General features: G+C 37.6%; 1 protein-coding gene across 3 annotated transcripts; it reads left to right on the top strand.

Annotated features, from left to right (window-relative positions):
- Nucleotides 1–2: 2 nt before the first annotated feature.
- Nucleotides 3–15655, top strand: nsun6 (NOP2/Sun RNA methyltransferase 6). Of its 3 annotated transcripts, none has more exons than XM_041244340.1 (12): nt 3–593; nt 1734–1852; nt 2051–2206; nt 7083–7171; nt 7685–7794; nt 8425–8578; nt 9053–9134; nt 10182–10301; nt 11145–11289; nt 11922–12070; nt 13347–13472; nt 15034–15655. In XM_041244340.1, the coding sequence occupies exons 2-12, from the start codon at nt 1778–1780 to the stop codon at nt 15250–15252; spliced, it is 1425 nt and encodes a 474-aa protein (XP_041100274.1). In that variant the 5' UTR covers nt 3–593; nt 1734–1777; the 3' UTR covers nt 15253–15655. The 3 variants fall into 3 exon arrangements, with proteins under 3 accessions (XP_041100274.1, XP_041100284.1, XP_041100281.1); XM_041244350.1 differs by having other exon boundaries at nt 1746–1852; XM_041244347.1 differs by having other exon boundaries at nt 4–593; nt 1751–1852.
- Nucleotides 15656–16391: the final 736 nt, after the last annotated feature.

Genomic DNA, 16391 nt, shown 5'->3' on the forward strand with positions numbered 1-16391 from the left:
CTGAGATCGCAGGGAATGGGAGTCTGTGTTAAAAGAGTGACAGTAAAAGAATGGCAGGAGAGATGGAATAGAAGTTTAAAAGGAAGCTTTTATCATAGTATCCAGAAAGAGGTTAAGAGTAGCTGGGTGAAAAAGGAATTAGGAAAGAAAGAGGAAATATCGTTAGCTAGGTTAAGGATCTGAATGAGCATTTGTTTAGGCTGGGGAAACATGACAATGCATTAAATGAAACATGTAAAGTATCAGAAACGGTGGAACATTATTAAAGTGCGAGAAATGTGAGGAGCAGAGAAGGACATTGGAGAGGAGGTTGAGGGAAGTGGAGGTTTATGACTTAAACATGAAGAGCTTTCTGGGAAAGGGGAAAGAGGGCGACTAAAAAGAGAAAAGATATTGACGAAATATATACAGGAAACAGGAAAAGGGATTTAAGAATAATCAAGACAAAAAATAAAATATTTCAATCAATCAAAGGGAGACTAATGACTACAGATAGAGGGCGCTAATCATTTAAAAAGACAGCTGGAATGCGCCCTCAGACTCAGCTGAAGAACAGGGCGGGATATCCTCTTTTATGGCGAATCATTATCTGCGTAAGTTATATACCGGGTTTAGCTTTATTTGTTGTTGTAGTTCATTTGAAATTAATCGTAAACTAGAAACAATGTTTCTATTATTTCCATTAATAATAATATGGAAGTAAATGAATAAAATTGCTCTCCTGAGTTATTATCCCAAATATCTAAAAAGTCGCGTGCCAGACAGAGGCATGTCATAATTTCAGTACATTGTATTGTAAAAGTGTGTTCTTTTGTTTTAATCTAAATCTGTCCCGTGAGATCTTGATGACCGTAAGGACCGACCGAAAAAAAATGCATGTTATATAATAATACTTACTGTCTCTTGCCGTTCAGAGATACAGTTGCGTTTACTGAGACATACTCCTGCTCACTTAAAGGCCAATACAATATTTGTGCTTCAACACTCACAATCAAAGAAAACATACTGTAGTCAAACAAACACTGCCGAATGAATCAAAGGGATTGGAAATTATGTGGCTTGACAGCATTATTCTTGTGCTGGGTGTTTCTGCACTGTGCACAGGTCACAGATTTTGAGCCGAAAAATAAACCCGTGAGTGTTCTTACATTGCAGACACAGGCAGTCATTTTTAAAGTAAATATTAAGGTTGTTTAAAGCTTGTTATTGTTCAGGCTGCATATATAGCGTTCTTTAGTGTATTCCGATCTGAAAATAACACGTCAAACCCCCAAAACTTCCTCCTACTTATACAAAATAAACAAATAAAAACGTAATTATTAAACGTATAACGAACATTACTTTGTTTTGATATTGCACCGGCGTGCTTGCAAAACGTATTGAAGTAATGTATACTTAATGTTCAGTGTTATTAAATGTTTTATGGATCCCAAATATATTTCCAATGTACACCAGCACTTTAACCATATTTTGCCAATATTATAATTTACATTTACACACGTTTTTGGAGCACGCAGGCACTGGGGGTGGTCTAGCCACGTTTATTTTAAAATGGTCTAGCCTTTTTTGTTTCTAGTTTCCCAAATAAATGGTTAACTGTAATTTTTTTTTGTTCCTGGGTCAGTAATGTAAAACCATAGGAAACTGTACTTCTATACAAATGTAGAACGGGGAAATATGTTTCCCTCTTAAGCAGTATTTATTGTAAATGTAGTCCTGTTTGTGATTTACAGTCTTTGTTTCAGTAAAGATGACACAGGAGACATAAGAAGAGGAAATGCCTGTTTTTCCCAAAATATCTTTGCGACCAGAAGTTGAACATTATCTCCGAAATGTTTTTAAAAACACAGAGGTAAGATACATATATTTCCTGGGAAAATGCAGGCTGTAATATTGTATTGTATTGTTGTAAAACCTGTAGCTTGACAGTCATGCAGTAGACCAACGGGTACTGTACATTTCACACTGTAGGCTGTGGTCCACATGTAAAGCAAGTAGGTGTTCCCTTTGATGGAGGGTGGGTGTAACGGTACTTTCCGTTTTTTCACAGCTTCTCGATGCCTTTGGTCCCGAGCGCACAGAGCAGAAGTTTGAAACTCTTCTAACCCGTCTGTCTCAGCCCCCAGCATTCACCACTGTCAGGCTGAACACACACCTGGCTTCTGTGGAATGCATTCGAGATCTCTTGTCAGAAGAGATACAAAAGGTGCATAACAGCTCACAAATATTTTATTATCCAGTGTTGTTCTTCCACTTATCTACTGTGAAACACTACCGTATTTGTATAGAAAGAAAATACATTTCTAGAGCTTACTGCTTTAGTTAAAATAATAATACCAAAACAATAAAAAAATGTTCTGTATGTGGTTAAAGTGTGGAATTTGGTACATGGGTACTTTTTTATGTGTAGATTCATAAAAGATTATGACCCACCTTAAAAGTAACTTCCAGGGGGTCATCATGGTGTCTTGGTGTACCTGAGTGATCCTACACTATAACTGTATTTGAATAACTGGTAGTATCAAATATATTATCCAATGTTGTTGTTTTACAGGACATCGAAGACATAAATAAATAGTTTTGACTTTAAGGGTAAAAAATAACCTGGGTCAACTGCAATATTACTACTAAAAATACCAAGACCTCCATAGGCATGAAACATTTTTTGTTCACTTAGAAACATGTGAGTAAGAGGTTACGTGTACGCCATATTCTGATGTGTGCAATGCCAAGAGATTAGGGAACAATGGGAATTAGATGAGTGGCTACTATAGTTCAATATATATTGAGCATCAAAAGAAACAAATCACTGTTATGACACATATTTTCAGAAAAATAAGCTTATATAAATGATGGACATTGAATGAATCTTTTTGGTTTCTTTTTAATCACTCGATCATTCATCCTTGACCATGACACGCTTGAGTGACTATAACTGAAGCATATGCACTTAATCACCTAATTAGTGAGATGGTTGATTGGACGTTGATCGGAGTTATTTTAGCTGTTGAATTGCAACTTTCTATAAAAGTAATAAAGAAAATCGCTGAAACAATATACCACGTCTGGAAAGAGAGCAGCGCCTTCATGCAATCAGCATGTTGGAGGCTGGACTAGGGCAGCGTACTGTGGCTCACCGTATTGGGCGGTAGTGATTGATGGCAACATGACTGCACAGCGATATGTTGACCAAGTCCTAAGGCCTCACTTGGTGCCCTTCTTGCAAGCCCATCCTAATATGACAACATTCTAGCAATGCAACAAACGTGCACATGTTGCTTGTGTCACGACAGCTTTCTTGCAGAATGTGAACGTGATAGTCATGCCATGGATGCCTTATTCCCCAGACCTGAGCCCAGTTTAACATTTGTGGGATGAACTTGGGTGATGTGGGGCTTCTAGGGCCACTGAACTGGCAGATGCTTATGCAGGCACTACAAGAGGAATGGGCCAGGATTCCACAAGACAGCATCCGAAACCTGGTGCAAAGCATGCGTCACAGATGTACTGTTGTATTGCTTCCAACAAGGCCACACATGATACTAGCCTGTGACTTTAATAACTACAGACCCCATAACTACAGACAGTAATGTCAATTGTTGGTCAGCCCAATAAAGTCACTGCATCTGCTCTGAGACAGTTTGTCATTTTCCGATTTCATCTAGTGCATTTTATCCAGATGTGAGTGATAAGTTTATTTTGATGATGAAATAAAGCGATACGTTTATTTTGATGCTCAGTATAGTTATATTCATTAATAAATGCTCTTCATTTCACACCTCTTTGCAGACTTTAACTCTATATAGTATGTTTAATATATGATATTAATCTCTGAGTAATGTTTAATTTTAAATACATTACATTAATCTTAATAAATCAATCGATCTCTGTGATGTGAAGTGCTGCACATTAAAAGTATAAATGCTTTTTAAATGCTGTAATCATTTTATATGCCATTTGTTTAAGCCCCAAGTCTTTGGTTTATATGCCAGAATTCAGGTGTAATAATAATAGCTTGCATGATGTTAATTTCTATGTTGAGTGTTCATGCATATGATGGCGCTTTGAGTCAAATGTACTTGAAGGCATAGGCAGCGCATGAGTCTTTCATTTGGGGAGGCTATTCCATGCTTTTCCCCCTGCATTTATTGAACTTAACGATGTACAGTAAGATACACCCATATATATATATATATATTAAGACTTGCATTTTTTTTATTACTCTTAGTAATGAGTCTGAATACTAAGTTTCATTCATTGTGTTGAGTTTGAAAACAGTTGGACTGATGGACACAAATAAAAGCTGTAACCTTGATATATATGTAGCATCCTTAAGTGGTTTCGAGGTCTGTTTTTTGCTATAAATTATTATACAAGGTGGCCAAATAAATGAAGTCTAACATAGCACTAGCTTGTAATTTAAAACATGTTACGCCTATTTAAGCAAATTAGAAAAACAGTAACAAGCTGCACTTTTTTTTTTAACCTTTAAATCTGTTAACCTGTTTTGCAGTCCAATTTTGAACACAATTTTCATCACTTCACACCAGTTTAAATCAATTATTAAAACTGACTATCCGAAAACTGTCTTTGGTAAGCAAAGCCTTTCATTTTCATCAGAATATTAAAATAGGTTTTCATATTTAAGAGTACAGTAAGCAGGCAGAGGTGGTTTTCTGCTTTCCTTGCAGACATAGAAGTTCACCTTGCTTTCACTGAAAAAGGAGTGAAGGACTGGAAAAATCTAAAGAAATAACTTCAAAAACATTTGTAATCTGGCACCACAAACAGTGTTTTGAAAGGTGGCATTTGTTCTGACTGTAGCGTCACAGTTATCAAATTCTCATAAAACAGTGGTGCATGAAAAAAACAGACAGTGTGCTAAGAAACTTTGTCATAAGTTTTGTTAAATCAGATTCGGATCAAGCTGTTTGTATAAATAACAACAGTTTGAATAAATGTAGAAATTGTGAAGAGGATGTTCCAGGCAAGGGAATGAGCAAAAAGGTTTCAGAGTTTTCGTCCGCTGCCTCCTGCAGTGGTATGCGGGGCTCAGATCAGAGGGAGGAATTGACTTTAAACCAGCCAAGCATTGTCTCCTCAAATTACATTGAAATGCACCTAAATCCAGTATCTGTAGTACAGCGTTGATTTTGATATCCCAGCTGCCGTACACGTCTGGCAGTTGCGCATTAGGAAAACGAGAAATGTGTTCATTAGAGCTGCTTTGCGCAGTTGCGGGGGGAAAAATAGATCTTCTTTCACATATATTTTTTGTGTTGGTCAGAACAATTTACCTCCCCCAAGTCTCTTATACACGCCGCCTATGCTTGAAGGTCAGAATGTTTCTTTCTCATTTAAGATTTTTTTTTTTTCTTGAGCACCCTGTTTGTTCATTTTGTTACATACTGTGTTATACAATGTTATACAATTTCAGCAAATATTGGCTTCACACACCGTCATTTGGTCATTTTATAAATACAGGCTTGCTGCACTATAACAAAACCCCCTTATATCTGAACAAATGTTCCTTATATCAGGGTGTTCACTATAGTACGGTTTGACAATTTGCTGCATCAGAATAATAAAGAAACACCTAATTTGAATTGAACATCAATATACAGTACTTTTATGAAGATTACTTCAAATTGATCAACATATAAATGGTATGTTTAAAAGAAAACAGTAAAGAAATGAAAACGTAAAGAATGTACATTTGCATGCTGAATGCAGCGTCTCTTGAAAACCAATATCCAGCTTCATATTTTTCATTCTTTTCTCAGTGCAATGTTTGTAGTTGCCTCATCACGCTGGTTGAAGTTTGTGTGAAGGTGGCGGGCAGGCAACACTTGCATACATCATGCATGATTCACATTACAATAGGTTATCTTTGAATTAACCATCTATGGTGTTTGTTTTCACTGAGAGAATAGCACATTCACACTGGAGAAAGTTCAGTGTCAGTCAGTACTGAGATCATTGTATCGGAGTTGACCCTGTAAGTGATCATTCTAATAGGGGTCTTTTCCATTGAAAATATCAGTGCTCGCTGTTGTGATCGTTAAAAACGGGTTCGTTATAGTCACGTTAGTCTGCACTGTTATGATTGGCAATTTTCTTAGCTTAACAGGTGGACTGTTTAATTTCCAGTTTATTTGTACATGCAGTAATTAAAAATACACAATCGCACAAAGAATAACATTGAAAACACTACCAAGAATGTAGGCCTAGCTGCTTGTCCGTACTTGTTAGAGCTAGCTGTTTGTGTTGAACATTGAATGAGCGATGTTTAAAAGAAAGGCCACTGAGAACCTCATCTATTTCTAAAAGTTCATACGAAACCTCCCACACACTGAGTTATGAGTGTGGAAGAAGTTTTTTATTGCGTCTTTACTATTATTTACAATGACCGGCTTCTTGACATTTTGAATTCAAGAACACCAAAGTGTCTGTGGGACCTGAAGACTGTTTGAGTTTTTAATGCCTTGTGCATGATCATTGATAAGCTTGCCAGATAACAGATTATACATCATGGGTATATAAGGCAAGAATAATGATAAATTACAGTATGGACAATTATGGACTTTCCCTTCTCAATTCCCTTTATAAAACATAACAGGTTTGTGGTTTAGCTGAAGCCAGTACACATCAGTATATGTAAACAGGTTATTCTGAGATAATCAGTGACTCTGTAGCTGGACATTGATCAACCCGTATCCGGCTAGGATAAGCCATGGCAGTACTGATGAACTCAGCTAGATTGCATCAGCCACATATTTGTAGTGGTTAGTGAAATACAGGGTGCTTAAAACGTACTGCAAAAATCCAGCTGCTGTTTATCCCAGTAGGATATATGTTGACAAAATCAACCCCCAAGTATGTTAAAATCGGCTACATTGTTTGTCCTGTTTTTTACATGACGGATTGGACTTTGTTACGTCTCAGTGTTGCTAAAACATGTTAGAATACCAGGTCTTGAGAATAGTTGGTTGAAAATTGCAGAGGATGCTGTTAGTGGCTGTCCTAAGCAGACCCTTCTGGAGTATGATGAAACCCTTACCTGATGTTATTTATTTTAACAGCAGTTGAAGGACTTGCGAAAATGTGACTTCCGCATCCTCTCACACCCAAAACTTCCAGATGTTTTGCTTATTCCTGTGATTGGTCCCAGGTATGCACAGAATTTATTAATGGAATTCACCAGTAGTTGGGGTGGAGATGTAAATCTGGGTAATTGTGAACGCATGGTGTAATAATAATTTAACTGTTGAGAGTTAAGACCCCACCTCAGAAAACAGTAGGAGGTTAAAAATGTGGGGTCACAGAGGTAATCAAATTCCCTGTCTTTCTCCGGGGTTGCAGATATTAAAGCATAGAGGGGTTGGAGAAACAAAACAGTCAAACCCCCCCCACGAACAGTGCAAGGGGTAGTGGTAATGCGGTTTTTGAATTAGTTTAAATTCTATTTTCTGTGTTAGTTTGCCTGCGAATTTGTCCCATGTGTGTCAGGTCATCACTGACGTGTTCAGTAACCAAGTATGCCTTGAGGTGTCGTGCGGAAATTTTGTTGTATTGGGTTTTTAATTATGTACAGTGGTTCCCAGTCAATCCATTTATTTTGCTTTTAATATATGTACAGAAAATGCATTTCTTGATTGCAGTTTGATGTGGTTTCTGTCCCCAGGGAAAATTTAGCAAGGTATTCCTCAGAAGTCATAGTTGGTGTTCAATGTGGCAATGCTGTCTTACGTGGGGCCCATGTATTTGCACCTGGTATCGTTTCTGCTCCAAAGTGTAAGTAAGGACAGTTTTTAATAAAATAAATTACTCCCCCTGTCCCTCAATCAAATTCTCTGCCTAATATAAATGCAAATAGCATGTATAATTGTAACACTTTCATCCTTGAAATTCAGAGTACTGGGCAGGGCTACTGAGGAATATAGTACTGGGGGTAAAATAGTACAGCAGCCAGCTGCTGCTTACTGTACCTGTGCTAGCAATGGGTGTATTATGGGTTATCTTTGTGATTTTGTGATATGGACAGCCATCCTTTAAAACATGAAGTCACTGGGGATAATGTAACCAAGTCTCCTGGATCACATGTGCTTACACTGCAAACTACTGTATGGTTTCTAGTTTGATTTATATTCTACTGGCCAGTCAGTGAAGCAAGACAAGACCAAGTGAAATGCAAATCCAGAGATGAAAATATCTTTTCGCCTGCCCATGGAAATAGCCAAATCTGTTATAACATGCTAAGTTGCAGTAATAAAAAGTGAGTTTAGCTTGAGGATTTTATTTTTTAGAAGACTGGCAGCAAACTTTGTTTTAAATGTTTGTAGCATAACTTGATGGTTTTACTGATCATGACTGAGAGAAGGATTTACAAAGCTTTGCCTTGTTCCCTTTGCTTCCCGTTTTCAGTTATGAAGGTTGGGGATGTGGTGTCTGTGTTTTCTGATATTGATGGCAAGTGTACAAGAGGAGCAATGGAGTTCCAAGGAAACAAAGTTTTTGTTGGAAATGGGATTGCTGAAATGAACCGCAGCAGTATATTTTGTTCAGGCGAGCCATTAAAGTAAGTGTCGCCCAGTGTGTTATGCATGGTTTGATTTCTGACAAGTTATAGCAGTTTTATGTTGATCAGATCAGCCCCTTTAGTTTAGGATCTAGTTCACTTTGTCTATAACAGTAGCGGCAAGATAAAATTCACTACACTAACCACAAACCAACTATGGGGAATTGACACAAATGTATCCGAACGAGGTTTGCAATTTACAGGAAAAGCGTATGTAACTGATGTTGTCAACATGGGCTTTAAGGTAACAACCCTCTTAAATATATAAATCCTTTTTTAATTATATGATGCACTTCAGCTTTAAGGCATTGAATAAATCTCAATTAACGCCTGGTGGGAATTCAAGCCAGATTAATATAAATTTAAAGGGTTGTTTGTACCATTACAGTAAACCTAGAGGCAATTATAAGAGTGTAATTTCAGCTATTGAAGGGAGAATGTTTGTTGCTAAAATAAACTTTGTTTTTTCTTCAGAGGTATTGGCATAAGGATGACAAAGCCTGTCTGTCTTAGTCCTTGCTTTGACAAGGTACTCTCAAACCATATCTTTTTACAGGTATGTAAAAATGTTGTAGCAAAGCAGTTTATATGCCTGTTAAGATTAATATGGTCTGGCTACTGTATTTTAAAACAGCAATCGGCTTACTCTGTCTCACTGTAGTCTTAAAATATTTTACCTAATCATGCTTAATCTTATCTTTCCAAAAAATAATTTTGGGGGTGTTTTTGGCACTGCATTTAAAAACACTGAATTTAAATATCTTAGCCTGTCTCCCTGATACATAGGAACATTTAATGTAGCTATTTTGTCTGTTTTATTGGAATCTATTGGAACAGTATCTAAAACCTTGTGGGTGAACCTCCTTTTTCTGAGCTTTGCAGTAATAGTGATCCTATATTATAACTACCTCCCACTGGTTCTTGGTACAGGACATACTAGATTGTGGTGCTGTACATTCCTATGTCTGTTCATAGAATTGTTTCTTTTGATATCTTTCTTAGTTAACATGTACTTTGTACAGTACTACTCCAAGCTGTCTGTCCTTGTGGCTATTTTCAACAACAGCAGTATAAAGATGATTGATTGTACCACAGCAGAGTGTCATTTTGGCAATAGAAACACATTAAAATGGCCAGAGAAATGGGTATTCATGTCTTTATACCAACCCCCATAGTCAAGCAAAAAAACACTTTATTAAACCAGCTAAGATAAGAAGCACAACAAATAAGCACAAAAACCAAGCTTTTTTTCAGCTGCCTTTTTGTCTGAGGCAATGTATATTGCCTGAGTGATAAAAAAAATAAAAATAAAAAAAATAAAATAACAATTGCTTGATTCTTCACATTTGTGCCACTTGACCTTATTGACAAAGTTAATAAGAGTCTCTTTATGATTAAAAAATAGTTTGATATCCGTGTACTGTTGTTGGCATCTATAACAAAAATCTGGAACATTTTAATGAATCTTGTATAAAACATGCTGTAAATAACTGATACTTTGTGACATGGGTCACAGTGCTCATGTAACTTGTTTATATTAATGACCTGGAGTTTATATGTGTGAAAGTAGGAACACTTTTCCACTTTAATTATTTAATGGTAGAACTTGCCATCTGTGGTCGTGGGTCATGTCCTGGGACCAGTACCGGGAGAGAGGATCCTGGACATGTGTGCAGCTCCTGGGGGCAAGACCACTCACATCGCAGCTTTAATGCATGACCAGGTAAGGAGCAGGGCAAAGTGGGGTGCCACTGTGGAGCACAAGCGCTGTCCTGGAGTCAATGCTTTTCATGATTGCACACCTTTTGCAAGTAAACAGTCAACCTTTTGCAAGTATTTATGGGTTGGTAAATGTTTCCTAAGACAATGCATGAAGACAAAAAACATATCTCTTGTGGATATTTACATGGTGGTATATAGCTTTCTTACCTGTGAATATATACATTGATTTTTATTCTTAGTCATAACAAATAAGACACAGTTTGATCCTGTACAGCATGTATGTGCAGAGGTACCCTGTCTTTTAGCTGAAGTAGGCTATAAGTCTTTTCACAGGCAGTGGAACTGAATCAACATCTGTACATTTTTTGATTTTCAACTTATGTTTATGCTTTTTATATGATTTGACAAAAGTCTTTCGTGTGGTGGTTAAATATTACCAAACAATATTCTGAATTAAAATGAACAAACTTGAAACGATATCAAAATATATATTTTAATTGACCCTCAAATTTTCTTATCCAACTGCAATGATTAGTTTATGTAAATCTGCTGTGTCTTCCTCACTGTAGTTGAAACCTCGTGTTATAATCACATGTTCTCATCAGCTTCAAAAGAGAACACCCTCCCAACTGGGAAAAAAAAAACATAAATACAACCCAAAAAACAACAAATAAACATCTCACCATTTCAAACAGTTTTACTTTTTCCCCTGCAATACCAGTTTGCCAAGTAAAGTTCTTTTTTTCTTTTTTAACTTTTTCATACATAACCTAAGAACACATTTCAGTTTGACATAAGCTATGGTAGTTTAACTGTTACTTAGTGGATTCAATACTTTCTTAAGGGAGAAGTGATAGCCATGGACAAGATAGCAAACAAATTGGAGCGGATTAAACAGAACGCTGCACTCCTGCAGTTGAAGTGCATTAAAGCATACTGCTTCAATGGAACGAAGGCCCTTGCCACTGACGCAACTGGGAGCACCACAGGTACTTGAATGAGTCATGCAGCTCTTTTTTAATTGGCATATTTGTTATAACCTATACCTTAAACATTACATTAAATTTTGTAAGAGACTCTATTTTAATTTTTTTTCTTCTCAAATTCTTTTTTTTTTTTCACCCTAACACATACTGGATGTTGCATATATCTTATAACCTCTACAAAATTCCTTGTGGTGTAAGTTCGTGACAGAATAGAATACCACACTAGCTATCCTAATGACGCAGATGTCATCCTGTTGAAAGACAATTCCAGGCTAGTTCTTAATTCTTAAAGGACATGATGTCATAGACAGGCTGATTTTAATGATACAAGTGAATATTCTTCACAGAAGTCTCTTCTATGAATACTGGCCTATGCCCAAAAGTAAAAGGTTATTTTTTATGTGTCCAGTTTGTCAGGCCAGGATTTGTAACTAATGACTACTTGAATCCTTTTAATCTTAAAATCTGACGTGGGTTGGGTATTTCTTTATCTCTTAGACGGGCTTCCTCGATTCTAATATCAAACTGCATGGCACAGCAGATAACTCCAGTGGAGACACACACTCCACATTCATGTTTCTTTTTTGTGTTTACAGTATGCAGCTTTGTTTAAATTGTTCTTTTTTCTATCGAAGATGGCCCTCCTTTTTCTCCTGAATCCTTTGACAGGATACTCCTGGATGCTCCATGCAGTGGACTGGGTCAGAGGCCCAATATGGCCTGTACTTGGAGTCTGAAAGAAGTTCTGTCTTACCAGCCGTTACAGCGCAATCTTTTTACTGTGGTATGATGCTGTCTTGTGGTTTATTTAATAAGAAGTTGCTCTGCACTGGGGGAATACTTACTGAGACTATAAACAGAATCAATGTACCTTTACTGACTTGTGGCAGGATTATATTATAACTGTGTTTTGGTATGTGATTTAATTCCATCAACACTACTAAAGTAACTTCACAGAGGTACTGCCTCAGGATAACTAATTCAAATCCCACCACTGACCGACTTACTGTGCGACCCTGAGCAAGTCACTTAACCTCCTGGTGCTCCATCCTGTGGATGAGATGTTAAATCAATGTCCTATTGTAAGTGACTACTTGCCTTTGTGATTCAAAGTTGTTGGTATCACTAGTAAGGCTAGCACGACAGATCCAACTCAGTAATGTAATTTCTATTTCATTTTTGTCTAACTCAATTATATGTTCTTTAAATACACCATACAACAGTTTTATTGTTTGCCCTTCATCGCGAATATGATTTTCTGCAAAGGGTAAAAAAATAAATAAGAGGCTGTGGTTATAAAGGGGTGTACAGTGTTTAAATTAAATCTTTGTAAAGAGAGAGAAATGCTAAAACTGATTTAAAAATACATATTCTATAGGGTCTCTGCTCTTTAAAAAACACAGACAAGTTGTAACTGAATTGTCCAGCATAGTCGGGACACTCATTCTCTGGGTGGATGCTGTCATGCTGGATTGCTGCAGATGGATCAAGATCCCAAGGCAGTTAAGTTGGTTCTCCTGAGGCTACCCATTGAGCTCCAGGTTGTCCTAAACAGTGGATGACCTTTTGTAAAAATCAATTCAGTGTGACTTGTCTGCACACAATGCTATAATCCCATAGCTGTTTGGCTATACTACACTGTTCAGTATTCACTGCTCCCCCCTGTGGACATATTAAAAAATGAAATACAGCATCTGTAGCACTGCCTTAGAGCATGTATTTTTTACCGAAGTGCATTTCTGTACAATCAGAGGTTTTATTTTTTTCTTAAAGTTAGAGTGACCAATTACTATTTATTCATTTTTTTGCCCCAAAATGTCCATTTATGTTTTTTCTCCTCACTGCAGCGAGTCCCCACACAGCACAGATGTTCTGAGGGCGTGTGAGCGCCCTCCGATCTCACAAGCCTAAACCCAGAATCGCTTTTACACCGAGCAATCCAGAGCAGAGGTGGGCTGGCTACTGGTCCCAGAGAACAGAGATCAGCCCTGCTTTTTATCCACTCTGAATGCGCATGGTGTCCCCAGCATCTGCTCCATTGAAATTCTCCTGTGTTGTAGGCTGTGAAGTTGCTGAAGCCAGGAGGTGTTCTGGTGTACAGTACATGTACCATCACGCTAGCTGAAAATGAAGAACAGGTTGCCTGGGCACTGCAGACCTTTCCATGCCTCAGACTACAGCCACAGGTAAGAATAAAGAATCTCCCTGCGATGCCAGTACATTTCATGGCTCTCTGAAACTCTGGTGACTAAAGCTTGAACAGAGCGAAACATAGAGAAAGGCATAAAAAAGATGAATATATTCTTATAATTAAAATATGAATATTTAACATTGATCTTTTAAAATTAAATGTATGCATTCTTAAACCAGAGAGCACAGTTATGACCAGTGACAAAAACAGTTATAGCTTTAGTTTGTTTAATTAATTTGGACTTCAGAGCAAATGACATGGTATGCCACATACCATTATCTACTATTATCAGTCGGTCATAGATATGTTTTGCTGAAATTTGCGAATACGAAAATGGATCATTGAATGCACAGTGTTTTTGCTTTACACAATATACAAAATGCACCAAATGCACTTAAAACTACAGTCTAAAGCCAATCAAACTCGGTTAGGAAAAAAACAAACAAAAAAAGATGTTTAAATTACCGCAAGACCTGTGCATCTCAGACACACAGATTTTTAATTAAAAATAAATGATTTAGTGAATATTGTATATATATTAACCTTTATTTTAGTTAGCTGGCACAGGGGACTTCATACATTCACACAATAGTTACTGAAATTAACATGAGCGACCAGTTGGATGCAAAACTGGTTAAAAATCAACAGATTTAGGGGTCCCCGAGTGCCTTATCCAGTTAAAGCTGGGGACCCCAAGAGGGGCGTCACATTGGCTCTGACGCTTCCGAGGTGAGGGATGGGAAACCAACAGTGATTGCTTCTCCTCATTGCGCAACAGCGAACCCTACTGGCCAGACACAGAGCACATTCAGAGTGGATAAGAGGCAGGGCTGATCTCTGTTCTCTGGGACCGGTAGCCCACCCATCTCTGCTGTGGATTGCCTGGCGTAAAAACGATTCTGGGTTTAGGCTTGTGAGATCGGAGGATGCTCGCATGCCCTCAGAACATCTGTGCTGTGTGGAGACTCGCTGCGGTGAGGAGAAAAAAAAAAAAGCATAATTGGACATTCCAAATTGGGGGATAAAAAATAAATAAATAATAATTGGTCACTCCCCTGGGTCCTAAACCCTGCTAGGTACATACAGGGACTGCAGTAATCACACACTGGCCGTGACTTTTGCAGACATTAAAAGGTTTGCTGACATAAGGGGGTTTAACAGTAGAGTTTTGAGAAAAATACAGGAGAAAATCTGTCCCGTTAATGAAGTGACCCAAAGAAGCATAATGTGTGATTGGTGGGTTTTTTTTTTTTTTTTTTTTAATAACTGTCTTTAAAGCTGTTGCTTCCAATCTTCATATTTTGTAAAATACTAAAATCTATATTTGACATTTGGTGTGTGCTTCTCTCAGACCACAGAATGAGAGACCTTATTTGTGATCCTGAATGCTTTAGCAGATAGTGATAGTTGTAGTGTTAAAACAAAAATACAGAGACACGTGTAGCTAGAACCTGCCTCCAAATATGGACTGCAATAGATACTGAAAACTGTTCCCATATATCTGCAATCCTGTTGAATACAGAATACAGCTGTGTGCAATCACTGTGTGTTAACAGGAGCCCCATCTTGGAGGTGAAGGCATGATGGGAGCTTGCCTGTCACGTGACCAGCTGAAGCAGCTGCAGAGGTTCGATCCTGCCTGTGTACCAGCTGAGGGCTTCAGATTCAACCCAGAGGAAGAGGAATCCAGTCAGAGGACAGAGTCAGACTTTATACAACAAGCCAACAAAGACACTATAGGCTTCTTCATTGCAAAATTTGTTAAAGTTCCATAATACTTGGTTTAGAAAACCTGTTTTTTTTATTGATTACCAGCATAGGATATGGAGAGGCCTCTATACACAGAAACATTATCTGAATGTAACTATGCTGCAGTTGCTATAACAACTAACTGACGACACTGCTGCTATGACAACAGCCCCTTTGCAAGCTGTGTAAGTGCAGATCAGGAAATAGTGTCGAAAGAGGTTAGAAGAGGTTGCATTGCTTGAGTTCTACTGTCTGTAGGAATAGGGTTAATAAGATAACTAGTTTAAAGCTGGGTAACTGTCTACGCCATTACAACACTGACCAAATATAATATCGGAAGCAATGTATGGCAGTCTCAATTCTAAATGCTGTGATAAATGTGACTTTTTGGTGTTAGGATTTGCTGTCCAAATAAACTAATTTGTCTTATCCTCTTTTTTTTTTTTTTTTTTTTTTTTTTTAGAAAAAATGTATCATGTCATTTTAGCAGTCCTAATTATTTTAATTTGCATAGTTACATATCTGTAAAATTTTGGCAGATCAAATCAGCTTGCTAGAGACTTTGTTACAAGAATGTAACAAAAAAATAAAAATAGCTGGCATACTTGAATAGTTTCACAAAGATCAGAATTAAAGTAAGGCAGCATAAGTACCCATGGCACGTTTATGAGCCTTTCAAGCAAAACAAATAATATCAACAATGAATAGAAAATAAAATTTAAAAAAACAAAAATATTGTAAGCTCCCATAAACCCCTTTATGGAAAGGTTAGTAGCTGTGTGCCTGAAGGCATCCCAGAATATGCGTTCCTTTTAGCTCTGGGAAGCAGTAGCAGACACCTTAGAAAATACAGCATAGAAGGAGGGGAGTAAGGGGACAACAGCTCTCAAACAAGAGGCAGCAACACCATGTCCAGTCTAATACAGCAGATTAAGAGAAGAAAGACCCTAAAAATAGCAAGGGCAAGATTGGAGTACTGTTTTCACTTTGAGTTTTTTAGTTTTTGTTAAAAGCCCTGCAGCAGCACCAGCGATGTTCTGAAGAACTTAAAGCCGTGAAAGCAAATCTCCAGGCAAGCCAGCAAAACAATTACAGTAATCTAATCTGGTGCAAAAGAAGCATGACGTAGCTTCTCAGAATTAGTTAAGGGAAGGGGAGAAGGCTT

This window comes from Polyodon spathula, chromosome 3 (genome assembly GCF_017654505.1).
Source record: "Polyodon spathula isolate WHYD16114869_AA chromosome 3, ASM1765450v1, whole genome shotgun sequence".
NCBI classification, from domain to species: domain Eukaryota; kingdom Metazoa; phylum Chordata; class Actinopteri; order Acipenseriformes; family Polyodontidae; genus Polyodon; species Polyodon spathula.

What these genes read in the sequence shown, in the direction of transcription:
- nsun6 (XM_041244340.1), top strand. Translation starts at nt 1,778, where the DNA reads ATGCCTGTTTTTCCCAAAATATCTTTGCGACCAGAAGTTGAACATTAT. An exon ending in TGTTCAGGCGAGCCATTAAA is followed by an intron (nt 8,579 to 9,052) that starts GTAAGTGTCGCC and finishes TTTTTTCTTCAG; the next exon opens with AGGTATTGGCATAAGGATGA. An exon ending in AGCGCAATCTTTTTACTGTG is followed by an intron (nt 12,071 to 13,346) that starts GTATGATGCTGT and finishes CCTGTGTTGTAG; the next exon opens with GCTGTGAAGTTGCTGAAGCC.